General features: G+C 50.8%; 7 protein-coding genes across 7 annotated transcripts; 4 read left to right on the forward strand and 3 right to left on the reverse strand.

Annotated features, from left to right (window-relative positions):
- Positions 1–21: 21 nt before the first annotated feature.
- An09g04550 (uncharacterized protein) lies at positions 22–642 on the reverse strand (the record flags this gene model as incomplete). Its single annotated transcript, XM_059749783.1, has 1 exon — positions 22–642. A coding segment is annotated over one exon (621 nt), but the record flags the coding sequence as incomplete, so codon positions are not given.
- Positions 643–2,129: 1,487 nt separating this feature from the next.
- On the forward strand, positions 2,130–3,057 carry An09g04560 (hypothetical protein; the record flags this gene model as incomplete). The annotated part of the gene is made up of 3 exons (XM_059749784.1): positions 2,130–2,391; positions 2,482–2,564; positions 2,704–3,057. The coding sequence occupies 3 exons, from the start codon at positions 2,130–2,132 to the stop codon at positions 3,055–3,057; spliced, it is 699 nt and encodes a 232-aa protein (XP_059601402.1).
- Positions 3,058–4,554: 1,497 nt separating this feature from the next.
- An09g04570 (hypothetical protein) lies at positions 4,555–6,291 on the forward strand (the record flags this gene model as incomplete). Its single annotated transcript, XM_059749785.1, has 2 exons — positions 4,555–4,776; positions 4,822–6,291. 2 exons carry the CDS (start codon positions 4,555–4,557, stop codon positions 6,289–6,291), a joined length of 1,692 nt encoding a protein of 563 aa, XP_059601403.1.
- A 366-nt stretch (positions 6,292–6,657) lies between these two features.
- Positions 6,658–7,821, forward strand: An09g04580 (uncharacterized protein; the record flags this gene model as incomplete). Its single annotated transcript, XM_001393734.3, has 2 exons — positions 6,658–7,644; positions 7,816–7,821. The coding sequence occupies 2 exons, from the start codon at positions 6,658–6,660 to the stop codon at positions 7,819–7,821; spliced, it is 993 nt and encodes a 330-aa protein (XP_001393771.3).
- Positions 7,822–8,442: 621 nt separating this feature from the next.
- Positions 8,443–11,937, reverse strand: An09g04590 (uncharacterized protein; the record flags this gene model as incomplete). Its single annotated transcript, XM_059749786.1, has 2 exons — positions 8,443–11,653; positions 11,723–11,937. 2 exons carry the CDS (start codon positions 11,935–11,937, stop codon positions 8,443–8,445), a joined length of 3,426 nt encoding a protein of 1,141 aa, XP_059601404.1.
- Positions 11,938–13,291: 1,354 nt separating this feature from the next.
- An09g04600 (uncharacterized protein) lies at positions 13,292–13,747 on the reverse strand (the record flags this gene model as incomplete). Its single annotated transcript, XM_001393736.1, has 1 exon — positions 13,292–13,747. One exon carries the CDS (start codon positions 13,745–13,747, stop codon positions 13,292–13,294), a length of 456 nt encoding a protein of 151 aa, XP_001393773.1.
- Positions 13,748–14,840: 1,093 nt separating this feature from the next.
- On the forward strand, positions 14,841–15,817 carry An09g04610 (hypothetical protein; the record flags this gene model as incomplete). Its single annotated transcript, XM_059749787.1, has 2 exons — positions 14,841–15,030; positions 15,138–15,817. The coding sequence occupies 2 exons, from the start codon at positions 14,841–14,843 to the stop codon at positions 15,815–15,817; spliced, it is 870 nt and encodes a 289-aa protein (XP_059601405.1).
- Between the last annotated feature and the right edge of the window lie 1,548 nt (positions 15,818–17,365).

Raw genomic sequence — 17,365 nt, forward strand, 5'->3', positions numbered from 1 at the left:
GAACATGCCGGTGGTATACTGATCCATGGATGATCCGTGGTAGTTCATCGAGTTCCACGCCTCATTGCCGGCCAGGTGGCCGTCATCCGCATGAGAGCTGTGGCTGGAGAGAGTATCATCAGGAGTGCAAGAGGACTGGGTACCATTCTGGCCATAAACTTCATTATCAAAGGCAGAGAGGTCAACCAATGAGGAGTAGTGGTTGAAGTCATGTGCATGGGAGAAATCCAGGTCATTTTGTTCAGTCACATCCTGGATGCCTGAGAAATCGGATCCGGCGTGATGATACATTACATCACTGGGGCCAACGGTCGATGGCAGCAGTTGCTGAGAGAAAGAGAAAGAGAGCATCTGGACTTCCGGGGACTCTGGTTTGGACATCGCACCACTGTCAAGTGCATCCACGTCGCTCAGAGACCACCCCTTTAAGTCATTGGGGGTTCCGTGGTTGGGGTGTGTGCTTGAACACAAGGAGAAATTGTCCTGGCTCGAAAGTTCATCATCCTGGATTCCTCTGGAGGCCATGTTGGGGATCCCTGGGATCATTTGGTTTTGTCTCGGCTGAGACAAGTGGTCCATAGTGTGCAAAGATGACTGGGACAAAGACATGTTCTCTGGGTCGTTCTTGATCTTGGTGGACATTGTGTGGGGTGTGTGTTCTATGACCAGACAAGCTGGAAGACAAAAGGCAAGCACTAGAAAGGAACTAAAAGTCAGTACATCTACACCTAAATGCTATTGCAACAATGACAAGAAAGTGAACGATGGTCTGCATCTGGGATCCATGTCGAGCAAAGGGCCTATAATCAGTCAGAAAATCATTCATGCAAGCTTCAAGGTCGAGGCACACCAACCAATAAGGTGTCGTGTGTATATCACTCCAGGGAGGTTACCGCTCGGTCCAAGAGAAGTTGTGCGCGCTGTTGTTAATCCAGGAACAAATCTGAGGCAATGACCAGTAAAGCGATCGGCAAGAGCGGCAACATGTCCGTGGTGCTTGTTTCCAGTGTCAAAAGCTGCAGCTGCAGTCGATCGGGTCGTCTAGTTTTGGGTTAAGGTATCCATCCAGGGGTCCAGACTACAAAGGCTTCAAGTGAAAGATGCAACACATAAGTTGATCAATGGTTCAGTCCATTAGATGTCGAGGTCCAGCGATGATTTGATCGAAAAATCCAAGGTCGGAGTTCATTGTGTCATTGCTATTTCCAAAGACGGCTTCTAAATCCAGAACGGGAGTCCAAATCGGGGAACGGAGAAAATAGGCCAACAAAAAGGGGGTCCAAGGCAAATGTCCAATCTCCCACTAGGCTTAGTGAGGAGAGATCCGGGTGGTTCCAGGCAGAAAGGATAGTCCAGGGGTAATCGAGAATTGAGTGTGCAACATTAAACAACACTCAAGAGTGTCCAGTCACACAGCGGCTGCTGTGGACGAGCAAATGAATTCCACGGTAACATGTTTTTCGTCAATCCGTCGCTTCGACGGAAGAATCCAGCGGAAGCAAAGAGATTCAAGAGTCCAGGGGTCCTCTATAGTGCTGTTTGTCGTTGAATGGTGTGGTCGAGAAGTAGGTTCCACGAGTTTCGAAATGCAAACAATCGCAGAAAGGGAAAAAACGAAAAGCAGAAAAATCAAAGCAAACAGACGAAAGGAGATTGATGAGGGGACTACCTGTTATTGTGTTGCCGTATACTCAGACTAAAGCCTGGGAGGAGCGAAAAACAAAACAAAGCAAGCAAATCCTATCCAGGATACGGACTGGGTTTCCAGAAGGGCAGTTCAAGGGTTGATCTAGCCAGGTGGGGAAGGCAAGTAGTTTCTTTTCTTTTCCAAGATCCACGGGTTGGACACTTGTAGGAACAGAGAAAGAACAAAAGAGTCAAGCAAGTAGTCAAGCCTTGAGAGCAAGTGGAAATGGGATAGTAGTAGGCAAGTAAGCTGATTTGACTGTGACAAATCTAGCACAAAGTAGTATGGAGGGGCAATGTGTGTATTTTGGAAGTGCGAATGTGTGTGAGAGTATGTGTGTGGAGTAAGAATAGAAGAGCGATGGAAGGTAAAAAGGGGGGTATCTCGGGTCGTTGGGTATCAAGAGTGGGCAAAGTCGGATTTCTTCTTTGAGTCTGGTGTGATGATGATGAGGAGAATAGGAAAGGTCGAGAAGAATTCCATCTGGAGGGGAAAGGACGGCCTTTTAGAGGCGAGGAAACAGGCTGGAGCCGTCGTTCAGGAGGCCAGGCGTGGGGGGCCATCGGAGGAGACGGTGCGTCCAAGCGTGTGCCGGAGGTGCATGCTTGCTGCAGCCGGCTGCCTCACTGACCCTATCGAGCATGATGATTTGGCGCTGCGAGACATGGCGGTGATAGTGGTGCAGCGCCAGGTGGTGTTGTCCGGTCCCTCTCTGCCAATGATTCTCGGAAGTCACCCATCTTGACGGGGCTTGACGTGGCCGGTGGGTGGATGTAAATGGATGTATCTGATAGTCTCATTTGGTAACGGCACCACCCGGGCAATTGCTCAATCTAGCGGTGAGGCGGGCCTCACCCGTCCTCCACTTATCTCACGGGTCTGATTGGTGGTCAGGGGGAAGATGGGCTGCAGTGTTGCATCACCGGCAGCGAAGCCCCTCAGCCGGCAGGATTGGCAATCCTAAATGATTGGCGCCGAGCCCTTCCTGGGAGTTCCCCGTGGTTTGTCGCGTGCAGGGCTATCCTTGTCCCTGCCAGCCAGTCATCGGCATTTCCTCGGCGGCCCCGCTTTCCCTCGTGAAAGTGTGCCAACTTCGGCTTCATCCTTTGGCTGGGATGCTCACCACGTCAATCCCCTCCCTCATCCCGCGGAACAGGGATCTCGCTTTGTCGCAGCTACTGCACATAATTGACATTGCCCCTCCTTCCCCGGGACAGCGTGTTGCTTCATGCCACAGCGGCTCTCTTTGCCCAATCTCGCGGCTGCTCCAAAGAAAAGGAGGGGGAGGGGTTGAGCCATCCAGTTTGACTGCCATGTTTGCTACGTTTCATGATGAGGAACCTCACATCCTTCTTTCGGATATTAGTTGACAGCTGCACTCCGGGCTTCATCCACCGGCGCAAGCAAGACTGACACCACGGGAAGTTGGGCAGCAATCTGATGGATTTAATTACGGGACTGCCGGGAAGTTTCTTTTTACGCTTGTCTCAGAATAAGCTGGAAATCATAATATCAGGGTTGGATTGGATTCATCACAATTTCAATAATCCCGCTCTCTCTCAAATTAAAATTCTAAAATATGGGTATCCCGTCCTACGCCCTATATTCCCGCACCAGTTCGAGGCATCCTAAAGCATGCAATGTCAGCGATTGGTTCTCAAGCGATATTCCAATATGAGTAGCAAACAATGACGCAACAAATGGGTGTGTGTATCAGATAAAGGTGAAAGATGGTATACAGTTTTCGTTCAACAATCCGAAGATCTCAGGTGAACTATGCTTATTGGTATGGTGTTCATCATTGTGGGCAAATAGCCCCCAGTGACACCCATGTAGAAAAGGGGTAAAAGAAAAGAAAAAGTGCTGCGCTTACCTGTTGCCTAAAAGACCCAGAAAAGGGGGAGTCGTAAAAACAAAATGAAGAGGAAAAAAAAATAATAATAATAAACAGACAGCGCGCAGACCTCGCCAGGCACCCTGTGCGACGAGGCTGCCAGCTGGTCGCGTCGCTGACACGAAACAGTTTCAGAAACCTGCCTACATCAAAGCAAGGCCAATGAACTCCTCATGTCTGCTTCCGGGCAAGCAAATAAGATGATGCAGGCACCATCTTTGCCACCTCTGGCGTGTCTGCTGTCGTCGGCGTGGTGTTAAGAAAGAAGGAGATTTTGGCATGTGGGAAGATATTTTAAGAGCCGCCGAAGCGAACAATGCACGTGATGTGTTTGCACGGATTGCACCCCCACTCAGGCCGAGGTTCCGATGATCAAGATGAAGCTAAATTAGTGACGCCCAAGTTCTACGGTAGTGACCTGGGTCGTTTTCCGGGCCGAGCCGTTTCCAGATGTCTTGCTTAGACGAGAGTCCTAATGATGCTAGTCTATGAGACTTCACCATACCTCATGTGGTAAGCTGTCCAATTTGTCTTGCACACAAATAAGATCACATAATCTAATCATAAAGCTGTGCTCTGGGTCGCTATACACATTATGCTGCCTCACAAGAGCATGTGTTGTGATACCTTGATGGCTTCCCAACTCCTATGCAATCCCTCACTTGAGGTCTCGATAGAATTGTTGTGCAAACGGGTCTGCTCAGACATAATCAACAAATATAACAAGTCTCTAGACCACAAGCATTATTCGTTATCTCCAAAAGTATATGACACTCGAGGTGGTTGGGTTTCAAGTGGTAGCTAATTCTTGTGTTGGCGACTTGGTCATCTGTCTGCATGCGGCACTTGTAGTGATATTACTCCCGTAACCTTGACAGGCGTCTTCCTACCTTATCTGTGAAGACATCATACATCACATGACGATCATTCCGCATGCCGTTACACTAATAGAGCATATCCTTCTCTCCTCGCCATGTCTCCGTTGACAATCCCCCGGTCACTTAGGAGCACCATGAATTGGACAGGAGGTCGTCTTCGACGACACTCGAGCTATAAATCAGGAAACAAGAAGCAAAGTTTTAAAAGGTCTAGAGTAGCAGAGTCGAAGGACCCCCGCATGACATCCTTGCTAAAGAATGTCTGCCTCCACGAAGGAAGTCGAGCTATAGATTCATGCGATCAGCCAAGCCAGCAGGTAGGTTGCCTTTGTTAACACATGTGCCCTTGCAGGCTAATTCAGATTAAGTCTAGCCATAGCTCCTCTCTCTTGTGCCCTGCAAAGAAACCACGTCTCACATTGCCTATGCAGGAGTCCTCACAAGCAGACCAGAACTTAGCAATGATTAAGCATAAGCTGCTAGAGAAGACTGACTGGGCATCGGTTGCAGCAGCACGACCACTCACGGTGCTGTTTCCTCCAGTAGAAGCTTTACGAAACTTCGGGAGGCGGAGAAAAATAACGAATGATGACTGTGAGAGGCTGGGGTCTTCTGTCCTGCGTCCAGAGCTTACCTACCGCCCCAAGCATCGCGGAGGTGCAGAGCCTGATACGGAGAGTATACAGAACCTGGACATAAGGATAAATGGGCAACCCGTTGGAGCTTACCATCCGAGGTGCAATGGCCCGTCAACTGATACTACATCGCAGTCAATGCTTTTAGACCATGAGTTCGCACCCACAACGCCGAAGCCCCCTGTTCATGAGTATGTTTGTGAGAATATCGGCGTGGGAAGCTCAGTCGTTGAGGGGTCTAGGATACTGGGCTCTTCCAGCGTTTCACCTTTATATGTGTCGTCTTCCGATGGAGGATTGTCCCTCCGGAGTAATTTCATGGTCCAGGGCTCGGATCAGTCCATCGATGAGTCTAAGGGCAAGGAACAACTCGAGGTTAGAGGTTTGGAAGTACTACAGTCAGCCGACGCCAGCCCAGAAGTTCAAGAAGCGTGGACTCCGATCAGGAGACGATTTACGCTCGACGACCAGATTCGCGCTGAAGAGGAGAGAAAGGCGAAGGCCGCTTACGACACATCCTTGGAGATAGACGATTGCTCGACTGCTCATCTGTTTCTCCGAGGCCCTTTTAACCCAAGACTCTCTTCATCAGCTGCAAGTAGCGGTTGGCAGCGAGGATCTATGCAGGATTCTATGAGCACATCATCGACATTGAACCACTCAAGTTATGGTTGGCTCCCAGAACCGCGCCAGAACATACAACGACTTATATCACAGAGACCAGATGAGGGAGAAATTGATGTGCCTAGTGGATCTAGACAACGAAGCACCACGCTCGCTCCGCCACGTACAGCAATAAAGCAAATCACCCCCTCCTTGGTAATATTTGGCCAGTCTGTTGATCTAGATAGCGGTCTATTCGCTAAGCAAATTGAGCACGGGGATGAGCAGCAGCAGGCTCAACACGGTTTCACATGTTCTCCCACCACAATTTATGAAGCTAACTGTAATATATCAACGGATAACTATCCGTCCAAGATGACACATCTCCGTCAGCCAGATGACTTTGCATTCTCACCGAACATGGTCAAGTCTAGAAAGCCCACCGTAGCGCCAAAGACCGCAAAAATATACATCGATCAAGCATGCGCTTCTCCTCTCTTAAGAACAGCGGTACCGGGACGGGAGTTTTCTGGGATGAACCGGGAGGGTCAGCGTGCCCAGGAGTTGACCAATCGATATAGTTTATATAACTAGGTCCAGGCACATGAGACTAACTCGACAGGACATCGTCTCATGACCCACTTGTACTACACGGCGTGATAAAGCATGTCACTGCTCTGCATAAATGATACTTCGAAGTATGAAAGTGTATATAACACTGTGAGGCACTCAAGACAATAACCAGCCTCAACAGTGAGTACAATTATGATCCGTAAAATCGTCAGTCACATGCTAATCTTACGTCAGGTCCCGGAAGCAAGCCCCGACAACGTGACCTCCACCTGTCTCCGCATCACCTCCGCAGGAACAACAACACCAACACTATACATCCATTTCAACCTTCACCCCCATCCTCCTCCCATCGACAAGCCGAACCTCAACCCATACAGTGGCCACAAAATGCGTCCATTAACACCCCTCCTCACCCTCCTCACCATCCTACCCTTTACAACCGCCCACCCAACCCACCAGTCCCAAACCCAACTCCAACCCTTAACAGCAAACAACACAACAGAACTCCGCGCCCTCCCCCTCGTAATCTGGCACGGCCTAGGCGACACATACCTCAACCCATCCCTGCAATACCTAATCCAAGCCGCTGAAGCCGCCAATCCAGGAACCTACACCTACCTAATCCACCTCTCCCCTAGCAGCACCGGCGACCGCCAAGCGACCTTCCTGGGCAACCTCACCACGCAAGTCGCCTACGTCTGCGACCAACTAGCCCGCGACCCAATCCTCTCCACAGCACCCGCCATCAACGCCCTCGGCTTCTCACAAGGCGGACAATTCCTCCGCGCCTATATTGAACGCTGCAACAACCCCCCGGTCCGCACACTAATAACCCTCGGCAGCCAACACAACGGCATCTCGCAATTCCAGTCCTGCGCCTGGAACGACTTCATCTGCCGGGGCGCCGAAGCACTTCTTCACTCGGGACGATGGTCATCCTTCGTGCAGGGACGGCTCGTCCCCGCGCAGTATTTCCGCGACCCTGAACCCACCGAGATGGAAAACTACCTCCAATACAGCAATTTCCTGGCGGATGTGAATAATGAGCGCGAGGTGAAGAACGAGACGTATAAGGAGAACTTGAGCAAGTTGGAGAAGTTTGTGATGTATATGTTTGAGGAGGATCGGATGGTGGTGCCGAAGGAGTCGAGTTGGTTTGGGGAGGTGGATGGGGAATCTGGGGATGTGGTTGGGATTAGGGAGAGGAGTATTTACAAGGAGGATTGGATTGGGTTGAAGGGGTTGGATGAGAAAGGGGGATTGGTGTTTAGGACGTTGAAGGGGGGTCATATGCAGTTTGATGATGAGGAGCTGGAGGATATTTTAAAGGAGTTTTTGGGGCCTGTGGAGGTGGAGGTTGGGGATGATGATGAGGTTAGTAGGTTAGTGAGTCAGGTTGAGTATTAACTTCTCGTTCTCTTTCTATCTCTTATGTGAGGGAGATGCAAGAGATAAGAGTTGCGGCGCTCCTACAGAGTAATATTATATATTATACCCGGGTTTCAGACTGTGTTGGTTGCTTTTCTATACTACTACTACAAGTAGCACTAATATAACGGTATTAAATACATGCACACACACTATGCTGCATCCATTATGCTACATCGGGATATCATCAGAGCCAGAGCCACTGGAAAATGAAGCTAAACTAATAAGAACAAGTAATAAATTGGCAGCAGCAGCAGCAGCAGGTAATATCCAAAACACAGTAAGAAATGATACAGCCAGCAACGACAACAAATGACAAAGATACCTCATGTAGTTAGTAAAGCAAGTAGTGTACGCAGTACAGCTCTATCAATCGATCAATCAGTCAGTCAGTCAGTCAGTCCATCGCAGACGCCATTATTAATGATCATGCAGCAGACGATCCACCGTGACGCGCATGGCAATAGTGAGACAGACATATAGTGGTAAGTGACAAAGGAGAAAGTTTAGATGGATCATGTGCAAGGAATAGCACAGGGGATGTGGGATAGTAATGTAACAAGAAAAGGAGACCGGTGAAAAGCAATATGAAAGAAAGAAAGGATGGGATATATCATGGGCCTCGACGATCATGACTCGAACCTGGTGGAAGACCCGGATGGATGAAATAAGCGATGCAATAGACAGAGATAGGAAAGAAAAGTGAATGAATGAGGGTAGTTTCTGGAAGGAGTGGATATGTCATCAGTAAGGCGGACGTCCAATTCCTCCAGTAATGCCCCGTCGAGAAGCACCACGGGGCCTGCCGGGGCGCGACTCTGCATGTGCCGGGGACAAGAACCCATTCAGAAGGTTCTGCACGTCACGGCGCTGGGCACTGTCCGTTGGTTCGGACAGGTCCGGCACGCCGTCGTAGACATAGCTTCTTGAGTAGTCACCATCAGCCGCTGCAGCTGCGAGACCCGTGCTGGACCGGCTCTTGTGCTTGTTGAGAGATTTGCCATGGTGAGGCACGGCAGGTGTGCCGGGCTTGCCATTCGCTGTGGGAAGCCGACGAGGCCCTGGTGCAGTGGATGGTCGCTCTGACGCCAGGGATCGCTGCGAGTCGTTCGACACGCCTCCGGTGACGGACAAGGATGGGGGAATCGGTGGCACAGGGGGAATATCGTCTGCAGCCATAAAGTAGGCCTGTCCGTTCTCCGTATTACCTAAGGCGGAAGCTTTGGGGGTCACCATGCCGTCGCCGTCCGGAAGACCGTGTCCATCCCTAGTCGACTGGGGTCTGATTGAAGCACCGTCTCCGTCAATTTCAGACAAGGAATAACCGCTGACCATGCTCTCGCTGCTAGACGAGACGACGCTGCGGTTGGAAGCATCCAGCCGACCACGTAGCGGGCTCAACCGGCGCATCTTGTCCTGATCGTTGATGGAAAGAACACGCCGCAGGTCATTGATATGAACCGGGGAGTCTCTGCTAGAGCTCTGAATGTGTGCCCGGGCAGACTCGGGGACGCTCATCCGACGCGAGTTGTGCAGTCCGGCTGCACTCTGCTGAGCGGATGGAGGTGAGGTGGTCGAGGGTGAACTGCCGTCCGCGCCATTCAGGTAAATATGACTGCGCATCGCCATTGTCCCGGCCTTGGAGCCACTGAGAGACAATGCCTCGGTTTTCTCCCGCTCCGCAGCTGCCAGGCATGATTCTCGGGACCATGCCGAGAGCATCTGTTCCCGAGCGAGGGGAGGCAGAAGATCACCGCGTGGAGCAGAAACCGATCCATGTCCCAGAATAGGCATAGTGAAGCTGCGCGTGGGGGAGCCCGGGGGGCTGTGAGAAGAGACGAGCGCGGCATGGTTGTATGCATCTTCGATACCACGAACAAGGTGCTCAATGTCGTTAAAGAATGGGGTCATCTGGTCAACGTTCGTGGTGTTACCGGCCACGGCACGGTGATCTCCGCCCTGTAGGACTTGGCTGAGGTCAGTTGCGGGCAAGCGAATAGGGTCAAGCCAAAGGCTGAGCTGTTGCCTCTTTGAGATCTCATTTTGAATAGCCTGGCCTACTTCTGTCGATCCCAGCTCGAATCGCTCAGACAAGGCCCACAGATATCCATACACCAAGCTTCCGATATTAACCTTGGCAGATCCGGATGCTAGGCTTGGAGCGCTGTTCAGATCATCTTGAAGCTTCAACACCATAGGCAGTCCAAACCGAGCGGCGTTGACCCCAAGTTTATCAACAAGGCTGGCCAAGATCAAATGAAGCAATCTGATCTCAGAAACACTAGTCGGACTTTCAAGCGCAATGTCATAAATGGTCAGGTGCAGCATTCGGAGGAAGTTGAATTGAGCTGCTATGGCGGCCTTCTCTCTCTGCATTGCTGTAGACACTGATCGTTTCCCAGTCCTCTCGCCGACCTCCGTTAGTTCCCGTTTGGGGCTTGAATGTTTCGCATGTTTATCCTTGACTGCCAAATCGCTCTGGTTCGTTTCGAGCTTCAACCAAGACAGTAACGCATCAGCATACGCGTAACGCGCATCACCTTGACGTTCCTGCAACAACCACTGGGTCCCTTCCCAGACGTGGATTCCAACATGGTTCCTGGACTCCACGCCAGATACAGCTGCGGGGTTCCGGGAATTCGCTACCATCAGAATGTTCTTGATAGCTCTAAGAGCAGCAACTCGTCCAGTAGTGGATGAAAACGCGATAGAACTGGCTTCCCCAGTTAGGCTGCCAGCCTGCGAAGCGGCTCCGGGAGAATCACCTGAGACTTGTGCAGGGTGTTCGTGGGTGGATGAAGGCTTGATCCGAGTCAGGACGACTCTGATCATATCTACAACTTGATCGCCATAGTAGATGTGCGTCGTAAGGTCTCCAATGCACCGCTGGAAGAGAGTGATCAAATCTGCTCTCTTTCCAGAGAGTTCGACTTGCTTCTCCGAACCCGCAGGCGACAGCAGGAACGACATATGCTGCAAGAGACCCAGAAGGATATCAATCACGCTAAGACCAATCATATTGACAGGCGACTTCAGCAGCCAGTCGATCATGTAAACGATGATGAAAGGTTCATCCAAGGTTTCTTCTCTAGGGTTGATATCGAACAGAAGCTCCATGGCGGCAACCAAGATGATGAACCGCACCTGCACCGGGCACCATTTCGCGACCAATTCCATCAACGACGTAGCCCAATTACCACTCGAGTCCAGGGACAATCCCAAGCTGGTGGCTCGGTTTCTGCGGAGCATGAAGTCCAATACAACTTTCGTGGTCACGCGGATCTGACCGCGGCTGCTTCCCGTAACAACAATGCGCTCGAGGCAGCTGAGAGCAAGAAGCCTCACATCCATTTCCGCTTTCTTGTCTGCATCAGCCGCGGACTGAGAAGCCAATGCCGGATCGCCAGTCACGGTGTCGACGGTCTGCACGGTAGCGTTGCTAATTCGGCGCCGGTGCGCAAGATCCGCTTCACTGCTCTTCTCCGATTCCATAAGCTGTTGTTCCAGAGATGGGATGACATCCTCATCTCCGTGGCAGACGTTCTCCAAAATGACCGGCAATATGATCTTCAACGAATCTCCACCATCAGCAGCCAAGCCCGCCTCGGAACTGACCACGCCCTTGATCGCACGAAGTCCCGCATTCCGCCACCGTATCGCCAAGGGGCCGCTAGAGGCAGGATCCAGCTGGGGCGAATGCACCTCTGCGAAGCTCGCATACGTCCGCACGACCTCGCGATACTGTGTCGCAAAGTCCTGTTCGGCCGACAGCGCCGCCATGTCCTGATGGCGGCAGAACATCTCGAAGGTCGCGATCGAGTCTTCAACGATTGTTATATCGCGGGAGCGCAAGACAGTTTCAATTACCGTCAGCACGGAGCGGGCGTAGATGGGGAGGTCGCGGGGCACTTTCTCGATAAGCGCGGTGAGAATCTGAAGTGTCACCTGTACATTGCTTTACCAGAACAAGTCAGCCCCCGATTGAAGATAATTCCCCTCGTAGATTCAGTTCCTCAAAACATACCCTATCTTGCGGCGCCAGACATCCCTCGCGGCCCGTTTCTCCAGGAAAGCGCCGACCTTGGTCAGCTTGCTGCGACGAGTGCTTGCATAGTAGAGCAGATAAGAAAGTTCACTCGGATTCGGCTTGACTTCAGGAATCCCCTTCTGGTATTGTGGATAGCATTTCAGAACTAAGACCTGATGCTTTGGCCGACATGACTGGCGTACGCCCTCCATTGGGCAATGTGATTCGCAGGGCGATTACCCGATGACTGTATACTGCAGATTTTCAACGGTTTTAATACAACAGGGTGCAGATCCGATGACCGAAACGGTCACTTGAGGACAAGTATATTTAAGAACTGATTAAGGATCTGTAACAAGGAAAGACCATGAGGAAGTAGGTGTGTCACGTCGCTGGGGCCTTTTGGGGGGGTGTTGCGGCAACGGCCAACGTGGTTTAAGGAGAAAGGAGACGAGAGGACAAGACTTCCAGGTCGAGTTGCAATCACCACGGGTGGGGTCGATCCATCGGAGATACTAGTAGATAGTACCCAGCCTGGACAAGGAGGTGGGGGATTGAATGAAGAAACAGGAACACTGTCAACCGCGGAGGCTGGCAAGCGAGGCAGAAGCGAAAAGTGTCGCCCTCCGGTTCTTTGGCGGATGGCGATAAGTTTAGTGTTGGGTTGCCGCGGCGAGATGAACCAACGGCCTGCTCGGGAAATTCAGCCTGGCGCGCCGCTCCGGCCGCGTCACGGTTAGGCGGTCGCAGACTTGCTCATATACCAGATTTATCGTTAAAGACATGGACGATTTGTTTTATGTTTCCTATGTAGGCTTTTTCTCTATATGATATATTGTTCCTTGACTCAAATTGGTCTATCGGTATGATGGCTCAAATGCTCGATCTACAGCAGAGCAGGTACCCAGGAGAGTTTTTCCCCTGCAACCTAATACAACCCCACGGCAACGTCATAGGCAGAATATCAGGGACAGATGCTGCTGCTCCTATGGCTTGGAAGCGAAAAATCTAAGCACCCAGTGTGTCGATGAGAACGGACAGATGGGATTTTTCTGTCGTGTCGTACACTCCACTACTTTCTTGTGTGCGCATATTCCCTCCGTCTCTTACATCTGTGACAGGCCCGCTCAGGACTCTATCGAGCAATCTCAACCGGAATAGCTCGGGAATTCCAGCTGAATAGAGAGGAGTATGTCGTTGATCCTGAGGAGTGCTTGTCGAGGTGCATGTCTGGTAGCTCCAATGAAGAGCCGGTTCCATGGCCGATCAGGGGGTACCTCGGTCACACATGACTCCGGGGAGATCATGAACCATCTGGGGTTGCATTAGGACTGCAGCATAAACCGCGGTGCATCAAGGTGTCCCGATGTCGACCAAAGCGCCCATGCCCCGCGCGGATCTTTTGATGTTGTGTCTCCATATACCCCCCTCTCCGCAGCCTAGTGGTAAAAGAAGACGGTGGCTCAAGCAGGACATCATCCCGGACAGACCACCGAGCCAATCCACACCGAGGTCAATATACAGCGCGTCTGTTTCCTGCTGTATCTAGTGTAACCGCATGCCTTCCTAGCTTGCTTTGGCTTGCTCGCCCTCCTGGTCTCCAGACTCCGCAGCTGGGTCGACGGGTTCGGCGGCAATATCGGTCCCTGCTAGCCTTTCAATGACATCGGGACGAATAATGTCGCGACGGAAGGTCTCCTCCTGCAGTAGTCGTAGCGCCCGCAAAGTGGCACCAGGATGGGTCAGAAACTGGGCGTATTCGGGGGTCTTCCAGTAGGAATAGAGGTAGGCCAGGTACGCTGCAAATCCCTGCGCGTCGGGGTCTGTGGAATCATTGTTCACGTCGCTGTCATCACCAGACTTGTTTATGCCCAGCAGGTTCGGATATGTCACGGCGAGGTGGGACAGATAGTAGGGATTGGCGAGAGAAGACACAAACTCTAGCTCGAGGGTGAAGCGAGGATTTGTGAGTGTCGGAGGCGGAGGCTGTTGTGGTTGATCGGCGGGGGGTGGCTGTTCCATGATGCGACGGAGATGCTCTTGAACAAACCAGAGAACCGAAAAGGTCGGTGACTGAGCCTTGAGAGTAAAGAAAGACGTTGGTGGTGTGTAGGTTGCAACGAGTCGGAGCTATTCAGATAGACCGCGCGACCAGTTGGAGGTTGCCAAGACAAGCTCACCCCGGCGCGGCAAGCTCCATTCACTGGTTGTCGCGGTTGATATTCGATGACTTCTATAGCCACTAGTGTTTCCCCACTAGAAGTGTTGAGCAGTATTTAAATTAAAAGAAGTGTAATTGATTGAGTGAGGCTACTGACATTTTACTTATATGTACTCTACCGCGTTGCTGGACGTCAATTCGGCTATTCCTCCTGGAATTAGTACACTAGAGCTACTATCGGATTCATGGTTAGGGCCATGAAATACTGCTTCGGTTGGATTGACAGTAACTACAACCCACATTGAAAATTGTTACAGAAATTGATAAAAGAAAGCCGATTATGTGTCTACAGTACCTAGGGAAATGGCAGTGGGCAATAGTCAAAACTTGCCATTGTTCTTCTTATCCTCCCCCCATGCAGTCTAGAGCTGCTAGAAAACAATAGACTGGCCTAGAAACACCATGGCCTATGCATAAGGCCAATGGTTTACAATGGTAATTATTGGATGAATGCATTCGAATTCAGGTACAGCTTCTACTTGTAGATAGTCGATTATTTAGTCGCCGTACAAAGCATTAGTCAATTGAAACCGGAATTTAGATGACGCAGACCCAGCTATTCAATGTCAAACGACCGTTACGATAAACTAGCGCCATCGGGCGATTTATATGAGACTGGCGCCGAAATAAGATCGCCAAATCATGGTTCACCGGGGTGATGATAGAGGGCCCCCCCCTTGGATCAGAATGGCTTCAAACAGTCTCCATCTAAATTCAAACGAGCCACAGTGCGGCATGAAACACGTCGGAGATAAGCTCTGAGGGGACGGTGGTCCTCGCCCACCTTGACTGTTCGGGAATCCGATGACATCTTAAGCATTCTTTGGCTTAGCCAGAGCGAGACCTTTGCCCGGTTATCGATGCATGCTGCCGTACTTTGTCACACTGAACAGCATGGATGACGTTGTTCGTCGATCCAACGATAAGCCTAGATCGGACAGGCCGATAAGTAGGATGAGATCCAGTAGGCAGTCATACCAGGACCGGATGCAGAGAGAGCCGAAAGACATTACGAACCAGCCCAACACACTCTGGTCGAGACCTCATTGTTGCTTGAAATCAAGTTTTGTCCCATTAGATGAATGTACGGGAAATACTTTGTCTGCGTTTTTGGAACTATTGGGTCACAGCTGTGCCACATAGCATCCAGTCACAATGTTGTGGTTTACTTGATACTAATCAATCGACTAGTAGTAGTTCCAGCAGCAGCCGTCAATCCGATACACAAACCGGAGCCAGGCGGCGCGGGACGATCGGAGCCAGGGCTGAGAAAAGCAATATGGAAGTATCCTGCAGGTCGGACGCCTGGTCGAAGACTATTAGGAAAATCGGATCGTTGTGCCGTCGGAGTCCGGATATATTCCAGCTCTTTTCTGTGGTGGATTTTTATTTCTCAGATGCAAAAAATGAATGGTGGTACTACGTATGCTGGCGGTGCTGGTGGGCGGGCCAACAGGCTGCACAGTAACAGAGAGGCGCCACGAGCGAGAGCGACTCCATCGGTACCGTGGCGACATCCACCTGTCGTATTCCGGTCGGGTTTGATCGAGGCAAAAACTCACTGGCTGGATGGCTGCATCATCTTGCTCCGCCCCAGGAAGGCAAGACAGCACATTCCGGACGCGATCGGACCGGAAAACGAGGGAAGGGGAGAGAAGTGCGCGATTCCGGGATCGATAACCTATATACGCAAGCCACCCTCACTTGACCAAGTGGATGGCGGAAGTAAGGAACCAAATGGGTGGCCAAGGCAGGTCACGCAGCACAACCAAGATGCGAATGGAATTAGTAAGAAGCCGGTGGGATGGGATGGGGATGTTGGTTCGCTAGTTAGACAGTCGGTAATTATTGTCCCAGCTGAGTTCAATTAAGTAGTTAGTTAACTGGGTAACTGGTTGGTTATCTGGTTAACCGGCAGATGGATGAGCATGACCATGACCATGACCAAGACCAGGGGGGAGGATCATCCTCATCGTGGGAGGCCCGCCGGTGTCGATCGGAGGGACAACAATGGATGGATGATGCAGCAGGTGGGCTTGCATTCTTGGGGGAGGAGCTGACGCAAGAGCACGAGTTTGTTGCGACTTTCCGGTACTCTTTCGGGAAACAAAACCAGGGCTCAAACGTCTAAGCCATGCGAGAGAGAATGATGACAGCAGCAATAATGAGTCTCGATGAACGTGGTGGAAGAGTGGTTTGTTGGGTCTGTCGTGTCCTGCAGAGCCAATGTTTGTTACTATTCTCGGGTCGGGGGGGAGGTCAGTGAAGAGTGGCACGAGAGGGAACCTGTGGAGATGAGAACGTTTGGTTCCCTCCTATCTAGTCTAGTGCCGTCTCTCTCAACCTCACAGGCAGCAGGAGACTATTACTAGTCGAAGCTCGTTTGTTCGGTTGGTTGGCCGATTGCTGACCGGAAAGCAATGAATGGAGCTGCAAAGTGTTTTTCCTGCGCCCGCATCCCTACTAGTCGCATGAACCCCAGCTTTTCTTTTGTATCTAGTGTGTGCCTAGGTACATTGCAATTCTGCATATGATCGGAGGATAGTCTACGTAGTACGGAGTAAAAAATAGATCGATGGTAGAAGCAGGAGCAGGAGCAGGGAATAAAAATGTGAGGATCTAGGAGATGAGATGATGATTATTATGGAGTAGCAACCAAGCAAATCAATCCACAATTCAGGCACAGGAACGGACCAACCCCTGAGAAAAGTTGGGGTCGCCTGTCAAAATTGACTCAATTAGTTGCGTGGGCAAAGTGGAAAAGATGGTGGCTGATTGATTGATTCCTGGGCAACCACAGATGATAATGAGATGAGTTTGCCCTTTTTTATTTCATGTTTTTATGATTAATATCCCTCCCCTCCATCGATCGAGGGAGGTGATTCATTTATAATATCCGTATAATATAACTGCTAGCATCTTCTTTCTCATTCTAGTGATCGAATCATAAAATAGAATAGAATAAATACGAAAATAAGATGAAATAGACAAACTTTCAATCCATTTTGGGTAGGATTTCCCCAGGCCCTCTCCTTCTCCCTCTCTCTCTCTCTCTGTGTGTCCTCTTCTCTGTTCCTTTTCCTTTCCTCCTTTTGCCGCGTCGACGATCGCCTCTTCGGCCCTTCTTTTGCCTCTTTTCAGCAATTCGAGTGGTTCCGTCCATCCATTTCCCCAAGGGGCTCTGGATCCTCATTGGCACCCGTCATTCCCTCGCTCTTCTCATCTTCCTCTTTTCGTACCCTCTTTTTTCCCGTGCGTTGCTCCTAAACTGAACTCTACTGACTGACTGCTTAACTACTTTGTACTAAGTTACTAAAGTTACTCCTCCCGTACGGTACCAAACCCACCCTCGGCTTTCCCTCTTGTCTCCCTCTTTCCCTCCGCTCCATCGTCTCTCCCTGTCCCTCTCCCTCTCCCTC

The sequence above is a fragment of the Aspergillus niger genome, assembly GCF_000002855.4.
Source record: "Aspergillus niger supercontig An09".
NCBI lineage: Eukaryota > Fungi > Ascomycota > Eurotiomycetes > Eurotiales > Aspergillaceae > Aspergillus > Aspergillus niger.